We start from the raw sequence: 19,553 nt of genomic DNA on the forward strand, positions 1-19,553 counted from the left end.
CTGAGACTCTCCATGTTTAGTCCTACTTTAATCCCGGTTTTGTCCTGGTTTAGTCCAGGTGTTTAGTCCTGGTTTAGTTCCGGTTTTGTCCCAATTTTGTCCCGATTTAGTCCCGGTTTAGTCCCGGTTTAGTCCCGGTTTAGTCCTGGTTTAGTTAGCGTTTACTCCGTGCTTACTCCTGGTTTGGTCCTGATTTGGTCCTGATTTGGTCCTGATTTGGTCCTGATTTGGTCCTGATTTGGTCCTGATTTAGTCCGTGTTTAGTCTTGGTTTCGTCTTGGTGTTTAGTCCCAGTTTTGTTACAGTTTTGTAAGTCCTGGTTTAGTCCCACTTTAGCCCTGGTTTAGTCCTGCTTTAGTCATGGTTTAGCCCTGGTTTAGTCCTGGTTTAGTCCTGGTTTAGTCCCGGTTTAGTCCTGGTTTAGTCCTCCTCATGTGAGATGGTTCTTGTGGCTCATGTGGGAGATGTTCTTTGGTGCTGGTCCGTGGAGAGACTTGTTCACACTGAGCTGCTTTAAAGTCTCTGAGCCACAGGAGCCAGAGACCTGAGCCACAGGACACATGTGTGAAGTACTTCCTGGTTCTAGACCTGAGCACAGGACACATGTGTGAAGTACTTCCTGGTTCTAGACCTGAGCACAGGACACGTGTGTGAAGTACTTCCTGGTTCTAGTCAGGACCCGAGCAGCAGCTTCTGATTATTTACCATTTAATTATAATCAAGTTTCATTGTTTTACCTCTGAAAATACTCACAAAGCTTTCAACCCTCGTGCTTTTGTCTGCAGAAGTACACGTTTGTGGCTCTAATGACGGACGTGCTGGAAATCGAAGTGAAGGATAAGTTCGCTAAGAGCCGGCCCATTATCAAACGCTTCCTGGGTCAGCTGATTATACCTGTTCAGAGGCTCCTGGACGGACCTGCTACAGAGTAAGTCCATTATTTACATACTGTTTTTGCCAGAACTGCAGTTTGTAATCGAATGGATCCTCAAAAGGGACAAATGAAAGACCTTTTAAAAGCAGTGGCTCGTCAATATGAATCGATGTTGTGCAATCAGCTTATTGTTGGCGGGATATCGATCTGCAGGGCCCGACGTTGTGTTACTGTCTGTGTGTTTGAGCGAATTTTTAGGTCCTATTTTACGAAAAAAGCCATGTTATAATGCTGTTACCTCCTCAAAAACGCTCTGTTCCAACTTGTGATGTCAGGAAGTGGTCGTTTTCAAGTTAACAGCTTTTTACCTTCAGTTCAGTAGTAGATTTGCAATTCCAGCGCAGAAATGATCCAAATGATTCTAGAAATGAAGGTGTATGGAGTTTAAAAACACAGTGGAGCACTACCTGTTACCACTTGATGACATCACAAGGTGGAACAGAGTGTTTTCAGTTTGAGAAAAGAAGAAGTTACTCATTTTATTGTATTTTTTTTCTACAGTGATCATCCCGTCACCTATAGCCTGTGCCGTCGCCTGCCCACGGACCATGTGAGCGGTCAGCTGAACTTCAGAGTGTCCATCACCTCCACTGGACAAGAAGGTTTGACTTTTTACGTATTTTAATGATCTGAGGCAAATTAAAACATTATTTAAAGCGCCCGTATTACGTTATTTTCTGATCTATGTTCTAATGTTGTTTCCTCGTCACAAACAGACCTGGAGTCGTGTTTTGTTTCATTCACACATGTTTAACACACAAATCCTGCATATTTAGGCTCAGTTCTTCTCTTAAACTGAAAACACTCTGTTCCACCTTGTGATGTCATCATGTGGTAATACAGGAAGTGCTCCACTGTGTTTTTAAACTCCACACACCTTCATTTTTTGAATCATTTGGACCATTTCAGACAAGGAATTTCCCATTTCTACAAAAAAAAAAAAAGGTAAAAGGAGCTGTTAACTTGAAAACTACCACTTCATGACATCACAAGGTGGAACAGAGCGTTTTGAGCTTTGGAGATGTAACAGACTAATGATAAAGTGTTACTCAAACATGTGTGAATGAAACAAAACACAACTCCAGGTCTGTTTTTGAGGAGGTAACAGCATTAGAACATGACTTGAAGCTCACACAAGAGTCAGTTTTAGTATGACATCTCTCTAAATAATAAATACTGGTAATGCACCGATTCGGCTTTTTAGTTCCGATACCGATTCCGATACTGTAGCTTTAAATGTTTGCCGATCCCCGATGTCAGTCAACACCACAGCAGAGACTGAAAACGGCATTTATTTCCTTAAAGCTAAAGTGAAATAAGCCAAAACTCATCAAAATTAGTTTTTTAATCCCTCTAGTAATTGGAGATATCAGGCCAATATTTACACTTTTTAATGTATCTCTGTTGGCATTAAATCTCCAGCTCAGGCAGATATTTTGTTTTGGTCGATTTGCTGCCTAAAAATCCACAGAAAGCTTCAAATTGACACTTTAATTTGAAGAGACAGCTGCGTAAAGCATGACTACACTGCTCTTTTATACAGGTTTGTGGTTAAAAAAAGGACTTTGGGGGAGTTTGAAGTAAATTTAAATGACATAATTTTGGATATCTGGGGAATCGTCCAGGTCTGATCCATACCAAAAGACAAAAAAAAAAAAAATTTCAACTGGACGAAACGTTGTAGGAGTGAAATTTGTAGTTTCAGTGTAGTTAGCTCCTCCTTCGGACAGATATAAGGCAGTGTCCAGCAGTAATCTGACCAGAACTGAAGACACAATTTAATATTTTTCTTTTCCTTTGTAATTTGAGGAAAATAATCAAAATCTGCCCAAAAAAATCAGCCAAGCTCATCAGCGATCGGTTTCTCTGGATGGTATTGGCATCGACCATGAAAAAACCCATATTGATTGATCTTTAATAGTAACGACAGAGCAACTTTGTGTTAAAAAAATGATTCACACGCCAACTACAACCAAAAAAATTGACTTATTACATCAATTTATACGCCCAACCAGGAAGTACAGTGTGGCCCAAAAGTCACAGACACTTTTAAATCTTCAGTCGCTTCTATAATTCTATAACTCACCAAATTTTAGCAGTAGGTAAAATGAACCTTCCGAAATTTTTGGCAATATATACGGTTATAATTGTTCAGTGACACTTGAACTTATCACTACTTAAACTACGGGAAGTAAAAATGACCTAATTTTCTCCCTGAACAGCCCGATCCAACACACTTTGCGTCACGTTTAAATCATTTCCGGGCTTATGTCTCTTATTTGATCCTCGATATCACGTTTTAAGTCGTTTATTAAGTCGTCTGAGGTTTATTCACAAACACATTTTCTTTAAGATCGACCCACAGGAAGAAATCGGGACTAGTCAGGTCTGTGGAGATCACATACTGCCCCCTGTCTTTGAAAAACACTTATTTTTCCTTTAATGGCGTTTACGCTCGGGGCGTCTCTGGGATTAAAATGTCGAATTTGACCCATGTGACTCAAAATACCACTGGACAATGAGGGTTCGTTCCTCGGTGCTGGATTTGCTCAGATTAATGTCGGAAGAGTCGTTCTAAATGCTCTAAAAAAATAAAAGAATATTAGAAACAAAAGAGTTATGGTCCCATACCAGTATCGTATCGGTGCTTAATAATTACAACTTCCGACGGTTCTTGTCCTCCGTTCCAGAAGCTTCTCCTGACGCTGTGGGAGCCATGTTGGACGGAGCTGTGAACGGCGACCCGGGAAGCCCCTCTGACGACGAAGACCTCCCTCACGCCTCCTCTTCCTCCGGCGTCGCAGGCGGAGCGTCCCCCACCGGCTCCGAGGAAGGCTCCCTGCTGGTCAACGGGGCCTGTTACTACGACGACGTTTGGGCGGAGCCGGGACACTCGCGGCGGGACGGAGACGTCACGGCGATGGGGCGACACACGCATCGCCAGGTATCGCTCAATGACTATCTGGACGCTTTGGAGGCTCAGAGGAACGCGCAAGAAAGGATTGCGATGGGACCTTCTCCGAAACTGAGATCAAGTTTTCCCACGGACACGAGGCTGAACGCCATGCTGCACATCGACTCCGACGAGGAGGAGGAGGAGACGGGCGACGAGCCGAGAGAGCAGAGAAGCGAAGAACGTACGACTCAACAAGAGAACGCGGCAGGGAAAGAGGAGCAGCAGACCGGCGCTGTATCTCAGGACATCCAAGAGGCGGGGGCAGGTGATCAGTCTGTAACCACGGAGACGGAAGCATCAGGGGGTCCAGCCGAAGAAGAAGAAGAGACTCAGGAAGGAACGATAGCTACAACCGTTAATGCTGCTGCTTCTGCCGTTGCTGATGAAAGTTCTCCATCGGGAAGTGGAGAAGCAGAGGGAGGAGATGTCCCAAGTTCAAGTCCCCAGCCTGAAGGTGCGGAGGGTGGTGCAGCAGCGAGCGCGGACAGGCCTGGTTTGGAGTGTACCTGCCCCAACCAGAACAGGAACAACCAGGAAGTTCTCTGCAGCTCCGCTCTGACGTGTGGACCTTTGTCTCCGATAGAGGTGAGACAAAGTAATTGCTGTGTTGTACTTAACTACACTTAAAGAGGAGGTATTATGCAAAATCATCCATGTATGTTTCAGTATTTTAGCCATGTTGGAACCCTGCTGTAAGATTCTGTACGAAGCTCCGCCCACAAACCTCCATCACCCATTTTCCCCACACGCCAATTCTCCATAAATATGCAAAAACATGATACAAAACTACGCAACAGCTTCACAAACCTGATGCGATGTGCGGTAGTTTAATTAGCGGGATGCACGCTGACTGTTGTGATTGTGCTCTGAAGGGGGGGTGACTTAGCGTGGAGAGCAACGGGCGGCAGGACTGACAAACAAAACTGAAACTTATAAAACTTACGTTGTTTTGGGCAAATATAGCATTTCCAAAACAATAAAAGGCAACATGGTGATCTAAATATATTTTCTTTCATTCTAGCCTTCAAGACGTACTATTTTTGTAACTTTTTATGAATGATTTTGTTTTAATTTTGCAGGAGGTGGACACAGGTAAAGAACTGGCCCCTAAAGCGGAGGAGGAAGGGGTGGAGTCGTCCAGTAGTGAAGCTATCGGTCCGGTGGAGACAGAGCAGACGGCCGCCTCAGACTCTGGTACATGTGGCGTTTATTAAAAGAGCGTTTCATCTGGATGTATTCAGACGTGTCGACAACATGAACCTGTTTGTAGGAGCGAGGGCCGGGCAGAGCAGCAGAGCGGAGCAGGAGGAGCAGGCGGGGAGCGGGGAGGCGGCAGGCGGGGTGTGGAGGAGACGGCGCTCTCTACAGGCCGCTGGAGGAGTGGCGCAAAACCAAGCTTCAGATTCAGGTTTAAAGCTTTTGTCCACTGCTTTAAACTTTTTTTTTGTACGCCATTTTCTAATCTATGTCGTTTCCTCATCAAAAACATACACGTAATTTTGTTTTATTCACTCACATTTAACACGTAAACCCCGCATACTTAGGCTGCGTTCTTCTCTCAAACTGAAAACACTCCGTTCCACCTTGTGATGTCATCATGTGGCAATCCAGGAAGTGCTCCACTGTGTTTTTAAACTCCATACACTTTAATTTCAGCCTTGGAATTGCCACTATCTACTGAAACTAAAAGTAAAAAGTCGCTTTCAACTTGAAAACTACCATTTTATGACATTTTAATGTTTTTAGAGGAAGTAACAGCAGTATGACATCAAGCTCACAACGATCCATTTTGTATAATATAGGACCTTTACGTGAATCGCTATGGCAACGGTCCTCATTTTTCATCAACTGGAAACGGGTACAGACAGATTAAAAAAGTAAATTTTCAAGAATCCTTATGTTCACCTTGAGAAAGCCATATCCACATACGCTGCACACACATGATACACTGCATTATTTTCTTTTTATCATTATTTTATTACTTTAAAAACACTGACCCGACCCGTAGTTGTTGTTGTTTTGTACGTCCAAGCTACAATTTGTCCTGGCTCATCACCAGTTCCAAGGATTGACCGGTGAAGGATTTTGTAGGACCTCAGCTGTGTATAAACTGTGCAGCGGGGAACAGGTGCTCCGCCGCTGCCAAAAGCCACTGGATTACAGACGGAACAGTTGTGGTAGTTTAACCTTCGGACCGTTACAATCTAAAAATTGTGCCGCAACAAAACAGTTTCGCGAGCCGTGTCTTCGTTTCTGATGAAAATTGTGATGTTTTCTCCTGTTTTGTCTGAATGTTGTTGTGTTTTGTGTGATTCGTAGGTGGTACGGCTCAGGTCAACGGGCACCAGTCTGTCCGCACCCTGCCATCTGTCCACCATGACATCAGCAGATACCAGCGGGTCGACGAGCCACTGCCTCCAAGTCAGTGCTGTAGATATACTGTTACACGCTTTTACTCACGCCTTATCTAAGAGGCTCTGTGCACAACAACACCCTCTGTTAGCATCGCTACTTCCTGTTCAGTTTTATCTTTAAGAGGTTTTTGACAATTCTCACTAAAATGAATAATTATTTAAAGATCCGGCAGTGGACAGGGAGCAGCAGGGAGAAAAAATGTTAATAAAAACTGCACAAATAAAATTAATACTTCACTGGAGAACATTTCTGTGTTTAGAAAGATGTTTGTATCTCAATGCTAACGCTAATGTTAATTTTGAGGCATAATAAATATTAAAACAACAGCACAAACTCAAGTGTTCTAAATATAAAAATAATTGTGTAGTTTTTATTTTAATTCAATTTTTAATAGGTTATGTCATGTTTTCTGATTTTAATAAAAGTGGCTTTTAGCTTTAAAACACAGTGAGCTAGCTAGAGCGCTGTTGTGCACAATTCTATATTATTTTTTTAATTAAAATTGTATTTTATTTATTTTACTAGATCCATGTTTGAGACTCAGTGAGCTAGCTAGCAAGCTGCTGTGCGCAATTCTGAATTTTTTAATATTAATTTTAACTTTATTATTTATTTTACTAGATCCATGTTTGAAATGCAGTGAGCTAGCTAGTGCACTGCTGTGCTCAATTCTATAGTTTTTGAAAATTATTTTATTTATTTTAATACATCCATGTTTGCTAGCTAGCACGTGGTTTTTGGGGGTTTTCTTAAGTACAATTTTTACTACTTTATGTTATTTTAATAGATCCATGTTTGAGACACAGTGAGCTAGCTAGCGCGCTGCTGTGACTTGTTGAGTTGTCCAGAGTGGATGTTATCATGTGATTCTTGGACATTTGTGTATAGCACCTGTCTTATTTTTTAATCCTTTGAAATTCATGGATACTGTTCACACTATCAGCCGTTTACTTTCCCAGAAACACTTACTCCAGTGTCTAGAAGCTTGTGCAGTTTGTGCCAGGCTGTCTGTACTTTCTTATTTAACACGCTGCTAACACATTGTCATCACCGCGGCAACAGACGGAGACATCTTCGTTAGATTAGTTGTTTATCCTCCTAAAGTTTCATGTTTTTGTTTCCTCTCCTCTGCAGACTGGGAAGCGCGCATCGACAGTCACGGACGCATCTTCTACGTGGACCACGTGAACAGGACCACGACATGGCAGCGTCCCACAGCGCCCCCTGCCCCCCAGACGCTGCAGAGGTCCAACTCCATACAGCAGATGGAGCAGCTCAATCGCAGGTGAAGATTTACGTAATTTGGTGATAAAAGCAGGTTGTTTATTGACTCATAGTTACATAAGGATCTGTTTATGTCTCCATGCTAACGCTAATGCTAATCTCGAGGCATGATAAATATTAAAACAATAACACAAACTCAAGTATTCCACATGTAAAAATAAGTGGGCGGTCTTTATTTTTATTAATTTGAAGTTTAATAGGTTGTTTGTTTTATCATTTCTGATGTTAATAAAAGTGACTATTTTATTTTATTTTAATAGATCCATGTTTGAGACGCAATGAGCTAGCTAGCATGCATTTTAATTTGAATTTATTTCATGTTATTTTAATTGATCTAAGTTTGAGACACAGTGAGCTAGCTAGCATGCTGCTGTGCAAAACCTTAATTCTTATTTTTATTTTGATTTATTTGTTTTATTTATTTTATTTTAATAGATCAATTTTTGACGCACAGTGAGCTAGCTAGCATCCTTTTTAATGCATTTTAATTTTAATTTATTAATTTTATTTATTTTTGTTATTTTAATAGATCCATGTTTGAGACACAGTGAGCTAGTTAGCGCACTGCTGTGACTTGTTGAGTTGTCCAAAGTAGATGTGTTAATCATTATTTTTGATTATTTTTAGTTAAAGATGCACAAGGTAAATTCTCTTATGTCTCCAAGGAGATGATGCTGCTTGGCCTGGAATGTTCCACAGTATACACTACAACTTAACGATCTGGCTCATAGGTACATAAGGATCTGGTCTCTGCAGGTATCAGAGTATTCGTAGGACGATGACCAATGACAGTAGGCCGGAGGAGCAGCCCGCCAATGAGATTCTGTCAGACGAGACGGACATGCAGCCTTCAACTGGAGGTGAGTCTGACTCTGTTTTTACCTGTGCACACACGACCAGGCAAAAGTTTGGACACACACTGCTCATTCAGTGTTTTTTTTTTTCTTTATTTTAAGTACTTCCTACGTTTTCGATACAAACAGAAGACATCAAATATATGAAGCAAGATATATGGAATTATGTAGTGAAGAAAAACTTTAAATACGTCTACTAAATATTTTTTGACAAAGCAAAGGGGGGAAACTTTGAGGATTTGAATGTAAAATATAAAAAAAACTTAAACAGGAACTAAACCGGGTCTAAACCAGGACTACACTGGGACTAAATCAGGGCTAAATTAGGACTTTCTCGGGGCTAAACCAGGACTAAACCAGGACTAAACCAGGACTAAACCAGGACTAAACCAGGACTAAACCAGGACTAAACCAGGACTAAACCAGGACTAAACCAGGACTAAACCAGGACTAAACCAGGACTACACTGAAACTAAACCGAGACTAAACCTGGGCTAAATCAGGTCTAAACTAGGACTAAACCAGGACTACACTGGGACTAAACCAGGACTACACTGGGTCTAAACCAGGACTACATCAGGACTAAATCAGGGCTAAACTAGCCCCTCGGACTGGGACTAAATCGGGGCTAAATTAGGACCTTATCTGGACTACAACGGGACCACAACGGGACCACAACGGGACCACAACGGGACCACAACGGGACCACAACGGGACCACAACGGGACCACAACGGGACCACAACGGGACCACAACGGGACCACAACGGGACCACAACGAGACTAAATCAAGGCTAAACAAGTACCTGGGACTGGGACTAAATTGGGGCTAAATTAGGACCTTATCGGGACTAAACCAGGACTACACTAGAACTAAATTAGGACTTTATCAGGACTAAACCAGGATACACAGTAACCGTCACATAGACTCATATCAGGTTTTGAACCCCAGAATTGAACCAGGACTAAACCAGAGTGAAAACCTCTTCAAACGAGGCTCACTCCACACTCTAAACCTGCACCTTGCTAACCACCTTCCTTTGAACCTCGTATGATAAATGTTTTTATCGCAGATCTCCGCAGAGACACCGGCTTGGCTCCGTCTGGCTCTCGCTCTCGGCTCAACCTCCTGCTTCAGTCTCCGAGCGCCAAGTTCCTCACCAGCCCCGACTTCTTCACTGTGCTGCATTCCAACCTTGTATGCACCTCCCCTTTTAAAGCACGTCCTCGATCCTTGTATTAACTTTATTCTGGAAAATCCTGTTCCTGTTGATGGAGAATTTTCAAACACCGCACTGACTCTCTAGGAAGCTTAAAGATTCTGTATGATGCCAGATTGACGGCTCTATTGGCAGTTTTTAGTTTTTGTCTGGCATCGTTTGTGTCTAAACAACGGAGACTCTGCGGTTTTCCAAATTAGATTAAATAACCAGAAGAACACATGATACAAGAGCTTTAAGTAATACCTCAAATTTAAAAAAAAAATCCAGATAGAAACAGAACATAGGAGCTTTTATAGTTCACTGTTGGTAAATGTAAGATTTGGAAAAAGATGCGTGTAACACTGTACTGTGGAACATTCCAGACAGTAAGTAACATCATCACCATAGAAATGAGCAGGTAACAGGCTCTCCCCCTGAAAAGTTACATAGTGAGCCTTTAAAGTGTCATGTTGCAGCCCTCCTTGCACAGAAATATAAGAAGAAAATCTATTCATTTATACACATTGAATCCACGACTCTTTCTCTGGTGGTTTTGTCCTGTCTTTCCCTCCTCTCCCTGGTTTTCTCCGCTCCCTGACGTGTATCTCTTCTCTCTCTCTCTCTCTCTCCTCCTCCCGTCTTTTGCCCCCTGTGGTGTATCTCTCTCCCCTTCTCTTCTCACCCTCTCCCTCTCTCTCTGTCTTCTTCTTCTGTCTTCTGCCCCCTGCAATGTATCTCCCCCCCCCCCCGCTGCCCCCTGTGGTGTATCTCTCTCTCTTCTTCTTCTTTCTTCTCTCTTCTGTCCCCTGTGGTGTATCTCTCTCTCTTCTTCTTCTTTCTTCTCTCTTCTGTCCCCTGTGGTGTATCTCTCTCTTCTTCTTCTTTCTTCTCTCTTCTGTCCCCTGTGGTGTATCTCCCTCTCTCTTCTTCTTCTCCTCCTCTGCTGCTCTCTGTGGTGTATCTCTCTCTCTTCTTCTTCTCTCTTCTTCTCCCCCTCTCTGCTGCCCCCTGTGATGTATCACCCTCCCTCTTCTTCTTCTCCTCTCTGCTGCCCCCTGTGGTGATTCTCCCCTTCTCTTTTGCCCCTGTGGTGTTTTTCCTCCTCTCTTCTGCCCCCTGCGGTGATTCTCCCCTTCTCTTTTGCCCCCTGTGGTGCTTTTCCTCCTCTCTGCTGCCCCCTGTGGTGATTCTCCCTCTCTCTTTTGCCCCCTGTGGTGCTTTTCCTCCTCTCTGCTGCCCCCTGTGGTGATTCGTCCCCTCTCTTTTGCCCCCTGTGGTGATTCTCCCCTTCTCTTTTGCCCCTGTGGTGTTTTTCCTCCTCTCTGCTGCCCCCTGTGGTGATTCTCCCCCTCTCTTTTGCCCCCTGTGGTGATTCGCCCTCTCTCTTTTGCCCCCTGTGGTGCTTTTCCTCCTCTCTGCTGCCCCCTGTGGTGATTCTCAGAGTGCCTACCGTATGTTCACCGCCAACACGTGTCTGAAGCACATGATCAGTAAAGTTCGCCGTGATGCCCACCACTTCGAGCGTTACCAACACAACCGCGACCTGGTGGCGTTCCTCAACATGTTCGCCAACAAACAACTGGAACTGCCCCGAGGGTGGGAGATGAAGCAGGACCACACCGGCAAGGTACGAAACACGACAACGTACGAAACACGACAACGTACGAAACACGACAACGTACGAAACACGACAACGTACGTACAAAACACATTCAACGTATACACAAAACATGTTCAAATGACTCCACTGTTCAAAGATTGGAGCAGTTTAGAGCAGTTTTAATGCTGTTTCCTCATCACAAACAAACCTGGAGTTGTGTTTTGGTAATACAGGAAGTGCTCCACTCTGTTGTTAACCTGAAAACCACCACTTCATGACATCACAAGGTGGAACGGAGCATTTTGAGGTTTGGAGATGTTACAGACTACTAATAAAGAGTTACTCAAACATGTGTGAGTAAAACAAAACACAACTCCAGGTCTGTTTTTGAGGAGGAACAACATCATAACATGGATTAAAGCTACAAGAGTCAACGCTCTGTTGCACCTTGTGATGTCATGAAGTGGTAGTTTTCAAGTTGACAGCGCCTTTTACCTTGAGTTTTGTAGAAATTGGCAATTCCAGAGCTGGAATGATCCAAACAATTCTAGAAATGAAGGTGTGTGGAGTTTAAAAACACAGTGGAGCACTTCCTGTATCACCACATGATGACATCACAAGGTGGAACAGAGCGTTTTCAGTTTGAGAGAAGAGCTCAGCCTAAATATGCAGGGTTGTTTGTGTGTTAAACATGTGTGAAGGAAACAAAAAAACACAACTCTAGGTCTGTTTGTGATGAGGAAACAACATTAGAACAAAGATCAGAAAATAGTTGTGGAATAAATGTTTGTAAAAATACTTGAATAACACTTATATAATTCTATGGTATGATTTTTAGCCTTTCTTTGTGGATCATAACTCCCGAGCCACCACCTTCATCGACCCGCGTCTGCCCCTACAAAGCTCTCGCCCGCCCAGTCTCCTGGCTCACCGGCACCACCTCACACGCCAACGCAGCCACAGCGCAGGGGAGGTCAGCCCACGAAGACTGGTAAGACCATAGACTGTATATATAAATGGACATAGCTAACCTGCTAGCCACCGCGTTCCAAATAGGACGTGATCATGGGCGCACTTCCGTCTCCATCGACTCTGGCTCCAGTTCACTTTCTATTGAAAAACTGTGTCCCGTCTCTCAATAACTGCTGCTGTCAGACTCGTCATTTTGGTCTTAAATGTTGGAGAAGTGTTGTCCACGGCGACGGTTTTTGTTTCTGCTGAACGCTGTTGGTGACGTCGCACTCACTTAGTCCACTTCTTTATATAATCTATGTTTAAGGCGCACACCGATCCACGCAACGTTAGCATACAACAGAATCACCTCAATGTAGACTAGTATACAAGCGATATGCTAATAAGGTCGCTAGCTTGAAGTTCATTTGCTCTTGTAGGTTTTGGCCGTGGCTCCCGCTGTCGACATAAACATCATCGATTGAGCGGTTACATTCACTAACCCACAGGTTGACGATGCGATTCCAGCTCCCACAAATGAATGCTGTTGCTGTGTCCTTGGGCAAGACACTTAACGCATTTTGAGAGCCTTGAAAGTGGAAAAGCGCTATATAAAAATGTGACCTTTTACCTTTGCTAATGCTCCACTGTTTATGAAAATCCATTCTAGTCTGTTCTTGGTTTTATTTCACACTGTTTCTTATATTTTTCCGTTCTTACGTTAAGGCTGGTGAAGACCCTCGTCACCCCGGCCCCCCCGTCCTTCCTCGCCCGTCCAACACCTTCACATCGTCCAGCAGGGGGCAGTGTCAGGACGTGGTTCCAGTCGGTCAGTACACATCACCCGTTCACTATCTCATAAGACTCGGTAACGATTTCTCTCTAACCTCTTTTTCTTTTACTTTTACTCTCCCAGCGTACAATGACAAGATTGTAGCGTTTCTACGGCAACCCAACATCTTTGAGATCCTGCAGGAGAGACAGCCCGACCTTAGCCGCAACCATTCACTCAGGTGTGTGTTTCAAATGATAAATGTTTACTTTTATATTACGAGCTCAAGTTTACTCAAAGTTCAACCGATCGAGTCAAGAAAAAACATATATTTTACACAATTTTAGTGTTTTTCCACTTGTTTGGATGTATTTAGTTCTAGGGCAACGTTAGCTGAGTTGGTAGAGTTTGCCCACTGATCCAAAGGTTGCCAGTTCGAATCCCGCTCTTGACGTAAACGATAAATACTGTTGTTGTGTCCTTGGGCAAGACACTTCACCCACCTCGCCCCCAATGTTTACGTACACCGTTTACCATATTTTTTTTACTAGTTCTTGCAATGTCTTGACTTGAACTTTTTTTTTTCTACTGCCATGAAATACAATATCACGTCAGAATAAGCAACAAAAATAATCTTACTTCATTCGAGTGAAAATTTAACTTGAAACAAAGCAAAAATATGTTGAAAGTGACAGTAATTAAAAAAATAAATACATCCAAACAAGCTAGAACCTGTCAACTTAAGTACAATCTTCTTATACGCAATTCTCATATAGAAATTTAGTTTTTTTCCAGTGTACAGTTCATTTATAGGCGCCATTTTGAGTACTTCCCGCCATTCAAACGATATACACTACTTCGTTTTTGCCTTTTGTTAATCGCTACGGCAACGGCGCTACCTTTTCCCCTAGCCTAAAACCCACGGTGATAAAAGAGACTCGCTGGCGCCGTTTATGATTTCTATAGTGATCAATGTGGTTGCTATGACAACAGGGAGAAGGTGCAGCTGATCCGCACAGATGGGGTGTCGGGACTGGCCAGGCTGTCAGGAGACGCCGACCTTGTGATGCTTTTGAGGTGAGATCGTGGTTCTTCTCGTTCGCTCTGCCAAACGCTTACGTCGTTGCTCTTACATAAATATACTGTACCTCCATTTTGTTTTTTTAATGGTTCAGTTTTGGAGGTTCAGTCACTTTCATAAAATCAAAGGAGAATCACATTTAGGCTTCAAACTGCACGATATTAGAGAGAAAACATATAAAACCCAGCTCTTGTGATGAGACAGGTGTGATTTTTAATGCGTAACAAACAGTGGAACAAACATAAAGCAGTTTTTTAAAGCCTATGCTGCGTTTTTGCAATGAAATTATAGTGTAAAAACGCAAAAAAATGTCCTATACTACGCAAAACGTGACTCTTTTGAGCTTTAAGTCATGTTCTAATGCTGTTACTTCATCAAAAACAGACCTGGAGTTGTGTTTTGTTTCATTCACACACGTTTGAGTAACACTTCAATATCAGTTTGTCTAGATCTCCAAAGCTCAAAATGCTCTGTTCCACCTTGTGATGTCATGAAGTGGTAGTTTTCAAGTTAACAGCTCCTTTTACCTTTAGTTTAGTAGAAGATTGGCAATTCCAGGGCTGAAATGATTCATGAAATGAAGGTGTACGTTTAAAAACACAGTGGAGCACTTCCTGTATCACCACATGATGACATCACAAGGTGGAACAGAGCGTTTTCAGTTTGAGAGAAGAACTCAGCCTAAATATGCAGTTTGTTTGTGTGTTAAACATGTGTGAATGAAGGAAACAACATTATAATCAGAAAATGGCGTAATATGGGCCCTTTAAATCCAAGTATCGAGTATAGCGGGGTTTCAAATGACATCACAACATTTTATAGACCAATAATATTAAATTTTATTATTCGTTTTCAAACTCTAGACTGTGATGATGTCATACTCAGAGATGGAGGGGGCAGGAGCCGGTTTACTCTATTAATTATATTGTACTTTGCCATAAAATATCCAAAGGTGGATTGAACGTGATCATTTCTATCAGAGACAACGCACAAGAACTCACTGTGTTTCAACAAAAATCAGCGTTTTAGCAATATTAATTTTATCTGCCCCCATCTGTTTTAAATATTATTGGAAAATCAGCTAAAATTAACGCAGATTTTTGTTGTAATACAAGAAGTTAAGAGTTGTAGTCGTTCGTCGAAAGTATCACATTAAACATTTATGAATTTACCTTTTGCTTTTGGATATTTCATGGTAAAGTACGATGTAACTAATAGGTAAAACTGGCTCTGGCGCCCCCTTTCCCCATCTGTGAGTATGACATAATTGCATTCTAGGGTCTGAAAACCACCCGTTCTGTAACTAAATCTGTTTTTAAAGTGTTCTTCTTCTTCCCGTCACCGCTAATGCCTCGTCCTGGTCCTGTTTCATTGTTCCAGTTTGTTTGAAGATGAGGTTATGTCCTACGTGCCTCCTCACGCCTTACTTCACCCCAGCTACTGCCAGTCGCCACGGGGATCACCGGTCTCCTCTCCACAGAACTCACCGGGTAACTACATTTACATCAACACGTCACATATATAGAAACATGTACAGGGATGCATAAAACACATACGTTTTCATGTTTTTCCCATGTTGAATTTGATGAGTACGACCTGTTTTAAATCTTTGTTATGGTTTTGTATCAGTTAAATGCCAAAAAAGTAAAGAAAAAGTTTTTAAAAAAAGTTGAAAACTGCCAGAAGTAGAGGCTTAAAGGCGTCTGTATTCACCTGGCCAAGTTACAAACAACAAGTCTCAGACAATAATAAAAAAATAAAAAAAAACAACTTTTATTTTTCAGCCAAGTTCAAAAACGTAGTGGAGTTGAAAGTACAGTTACTATTCTCAAATGTAGTAAAGTAAAAGTAAAAAGAGTATCCACTTTAAAATCTACTTAAGTAAAGCAAAGACACCTAAAGTTTCTACTTAAGAACAGCACTTTTCTACTTCGATACATTCCAGTATATATAAATTGTCAAGATTATCAGCAAAAAGTACTCGGTTTTAGTTAATTGTTTTGTCGTCTCCTCATGATATTTTTAATATAATTATTCAGACACTACACCTACTCTTGTCTTTCTTTCCTTCTTTCTTTTCTTTCTTTCTTGCTTGCTTGCTTTCTATTCTTGCTTTCTTTTCTTTCTTTTTTTTCCTTGCTTGCTTTCTTTTCTTTTCTTACTTTCTTTCTTGCTTGCTTTCTTTTTCTTTTCTTGCTTTCGTGCTTGGTGCTTTCTTTTCTTGCTTTCTTTTCTTCTTTTCTTTTTTCCTTGCTTGCTTTCTTTTCTTTGCTTGCTTTCTTTCTTTTTTCTTTTCTTGCTTTCTTTCTTTTCTTACTTTCTTTCTTGCTTGCTTGCTTTCTTTTTTCTTTTCTTGCTTTCTTTCTTGCTTGCTTGCTTTCTTTCTTTTCTTTCTTTCTTTTTTCTTTTCTTGCTTTCTTTCTTTCTTGCTTTTTCTTTTCTTTCCTCCTTTCCTTCTTTCCTCCTTTCCTTCTTTCCTTCCGTCCTTCCTTCCTTCTTTCCTTCTTTCCTTCCTGTCTTTCTGTCTTTCAGTCCAAATTCATTAATCTCACAAAAGCAGAGATGACTTATCCCACATTTAGCCGCTGCTCCTTTCCCTGTGCAGTTCCTTAGTCTCAATATAACAGTTTTATTTTATATTTGCGCTGTTTTCCACGCAGGGACCCAGAGAGCCAACGCCAGAGCCCCAGCGCCGTACAAGAGAGACTTCGAAGCCAAACTACGCAACTTTTACAGGAAGCTCGAAACTAAAGGCTACGGGCAGGGACCAGGGAAGCTTAAGTATGTGACGTTCTGTAGACGACGCCAAAACTTGTTCCTGGACGTGTTTTCAAAGTCCGATTGTTTTCGTAGACTCATCATTCGGCGAGATCATCTTCTGGAGGACGCTTTCAACCAGATCATGTGCTACTCGAGAAAAGACCTCCAACGCAGCAAACTTTACGTTAGCTTCGTCGGAGAAGAAGGGTGAGCGTCTACACCAACATCTCAAACGTCTGATCCAGAAACTAAATAAATACTTCAACTTGTGTGATTTTTAGGTTGGACTACAGCGGGCCTTCGAGAGAGTTCTTCTTCCTCGTTTCCAGAGAGCTTTTTAACCCTTACTACGGTCTGTTTGAATACTCCGCCAACGACACCTACACGGTTCAGATCAGCCCCATGTCTGCCTTCGTCGACAATCATCACGAATGGTACGTTCACGCCGTACACGATCTAGTTTTTCCACGACAATACTTGGGCTGTAGTCGATTAAAGACACATCGATTAAAAACGGGGAGTGGCAAAAGCTCTCAAAACTGTTTCGTATCTCTGTGTATCTGACCCAAACTGCACTCGCAAGATTAATCCTGCAGGGGGAGCTCACGCGAAAACAACTCTTTACGCAGAAAAAAGTACTAGGAAACAACGTATTTATATAAAGACAGATAAAACTTGTGAATCATGAGTTTAATCTGCCTTGTCTACATCTCCAAAGCTGAAAAAAATGCTCTGTGATGTCATGAAGTGGTAGTTTTCAAGTTAACAGCTCCTTTTACCTTTAGTTTTGTAGAGATTGGCAACTCCAGGGCTGAAATCACCGAAATCACCGAAATCAGACATGCCCAAACTGTGGCCCGGGGCCCAAATGCGGTCCTCAGAACAATTTTTCTTGGCCCTCAAACTTCCAGGTGAATTGGCCCATATTAAACAGTACTTTTTACTGTATATTTCTGAAAATCTACTTTAACAAGCCTATATCAAATATTTAACATGTCCCATTGAGGATGTAAGTGTGAATAAAGGTTTAGTGGTTCAGTCTAACTTGTAATAATAACGCAGATTTGAAGTATTCAGTGTATTCGCGATCATTCTATCGGCTCTTAGCTTTGTCTGTGTTTTTATATGTGGCCCTTAATGAGAAAAGTTTGGACACACCTGATCTAAATGATTCTAGTGAGGGAGTATGAAGCACTTCCTGTTTTACCACATGACATCACAAAGTGGAACAGAGTGTTTCCTGTCCCCAGTCTTTACCCTGGATATATAGGCTGAGACTGAAGTTTTGCAGCCTCTCGACCTCCTGGTTTCCTCAGCTTCAGTCAAATGAAGCTCATCGGGGCCAGTTTGGAGCATATGTTGGAGAAATAGCGAAATAAAATCACCAGGATCGTGTAAAATAAAATACTGATCCACTTTTCTTTCATTTTAGGTTCCGATTTAGTGGGAGAATTTTGGGCTTGGCGTTGATCCATCAGTACCTCCTGGACGCCTTCTTCACCCGACCCTTCTATAAAGGCCTGTTGCGCATGTATGTATCTTTAATTGTTCTTAATTGGCTTATCTTCATATTAATTGGAAGCTTAACCTTGACTTGGTTTGCTGGTTTAGTCCGTGTGAGCTGAGCGACCTGGAGTACCTGGATGAGGAGTTCCACCAGTCTCTGCAGTGGATGAAGGACAACGACATAGAAGACATGCTGGACCTCACCTTCACCGTCAATGAGGAGGTGTTTGGACAGGTCAGGCCAAATCACAACCTCACCAAAAAAAACAAACAAACATCTAAATAAAAAATTAAAAAAAAAAAAAAAAATAAAAAATTACAGAATCACCAAATAAAAAATTATAAAAATAACAAATTTAAAAATAAAATAAAATCATAAAATAAAAAATTTTAAAAATCACAAAATTAAATTTTTTTTAAAAAATCACACACACACAAAAAAAAAAATCACAATAAAAAAAAATAAAATAAAATTACAGAATCCCCAAATAAAAAATTATAAAAATAACAAAAAAAATGTAAAAATCACAAAATAAAAAAATAAAAAAAAGCCATATTCAATTTAGGGGATTTATTATGCAATTTTTATTATTATTAATTTCTTGTTTATGTATGTAGGTATTTTGTCCAATTTATTTACACTACAAGCCAAAAGTTTGGACACACCCTCATTCAATGTTTTTTTTTTTTTCTTTATTATTACTATACTAGGTATATGGAATTATGTAGTAAAGAAAAAACGTTAAATAACTCTATATATTCAATTTTAAAATCCTCAAAGTAGCCTCCCTTTGCTTTGCTGAAAAATATTTTGTCAAAAAGTCAAGTTTGGACACACCCTCTCATTCAGTATTTTTTCCTTTGTTTTACTACTTTCTACATTTTATACATATGAAAGACATCAGACATATGTAGATATATGGAATTATGTAGTAAAGAGAACAGTTAAATATTTTTCGACAAAGCAAAGATATTTAATGTTTTTTCTTTGCTACATAATTCCAGCTTTTTCAGTTCCGATGCCGATATCGATACTTTAACTTCTGCCTATACCAGATATTAACCGATACAAGTGTAGGGACAAAAAATAGCACTTATTTTCTTAAAACACAGTTAACTTACTGCACAAGAGATCCAAATGTAACTGTTATTTATGCTTCAAATCATGACTGAACAGCTTTGTATGTTCTAAAATCTTAAACAGTCTGTAAACAGTATCATATCGGTGTATCGTTCGTC

The 19,553-nt window shown here is 41.3% G+C and overlaps 1 protein-coding gene across 1 annotated transcript in view; it reads left to right on the top strand.

The window, feature by feature from the left end:
- hecw2b (HECT, C2 and WW domain containing E3 ubiquitin protein ligase 2b) overlaps positions 1-19,553 on the top strand; it is a 51,728-nt gene that overhangs the window by 26,659 nt on the left and 5,516 nt on the right. Inside the window, exons 8-27 of the mRNA XM_033981806.2 lie at positions 786-928; positions 1,436-1,536; positions 3,625-4,475; positions 4,970-5,084; positions 5,161-5,298; positions 6,210-6,311; positions 7,440-7,590; positions 8,346-8,449; positions 9,516-9,640; positions 11,086-11,271; positions 12,083-12,235; positions 12,922-13,024; positions 13,112-13,208; positions 13,961-14,044; positions 15,429-15,538; positions 16,709-16,829; positions 16,902-17,015; positions 17,090-17,242; positions 18,241-18,339; positions 18,420-18,549. Of these exons, the coding sequence (XP_033837697.1) occupies positions 786-928; positions 1,436-1,536; positions 3,625-4,475; positions 4,970-5,084; positions 5,161-5,298; positions 6,210-6,311; positions 7,440-7,590; positions 8,346-8,449; positions 9,516-9,640; positions 11,086-11,271; positions 12,083-12,235; positions 12,922-13,024; positions 13,112-13,208; positions 13,961-14,044; positions 15,429-15,538; positions 16,709-16,829; positions 16,902-17,015; positions 17,090-17,242; positions 18,241-18,339; positions 18,420-18,549 (3,180 nt within the window). The remainder of the gene's footprint in view (positions 1-785; positions 929-1,435; positions 1,537-3,624; positions 4,476-4,969; positions 5,085-5,160; positions 5,299-6,209; positions 6,312-7,439; positions 7,591-8,345; positions 8,450-9,515; positions 9,641-11,085; positions 11,272-12,082; positions 12,236-12,921; positions 13,025-13,111; positions 13,209-13,960; positions 14,045-15,428; positions 15,539-16,708; positions 16,830-16,901; positions 17,016-17,089; positions 17,243-18,240; positions 18,340-18,419; positions 18,550-19,553) is intronic.

The sequence above is a fragment of the Periophthalmus magnuspinnatus genome, chromosome 2, assembly GCF_009829125.3.
Source record: "Periophthalmus magnuspinnatus isolate fPerMag1 chromosome 2, fPerMag1.2.pri, whole genome shotgun sequence".
Classification (NCBI taxonomy): Eukaryota; Metazoa; Chordata; class Actinopteri; order Gobiiformes; family Gobiidae; genus Periophthalmus; species Periophthalmus magnuspinnatus.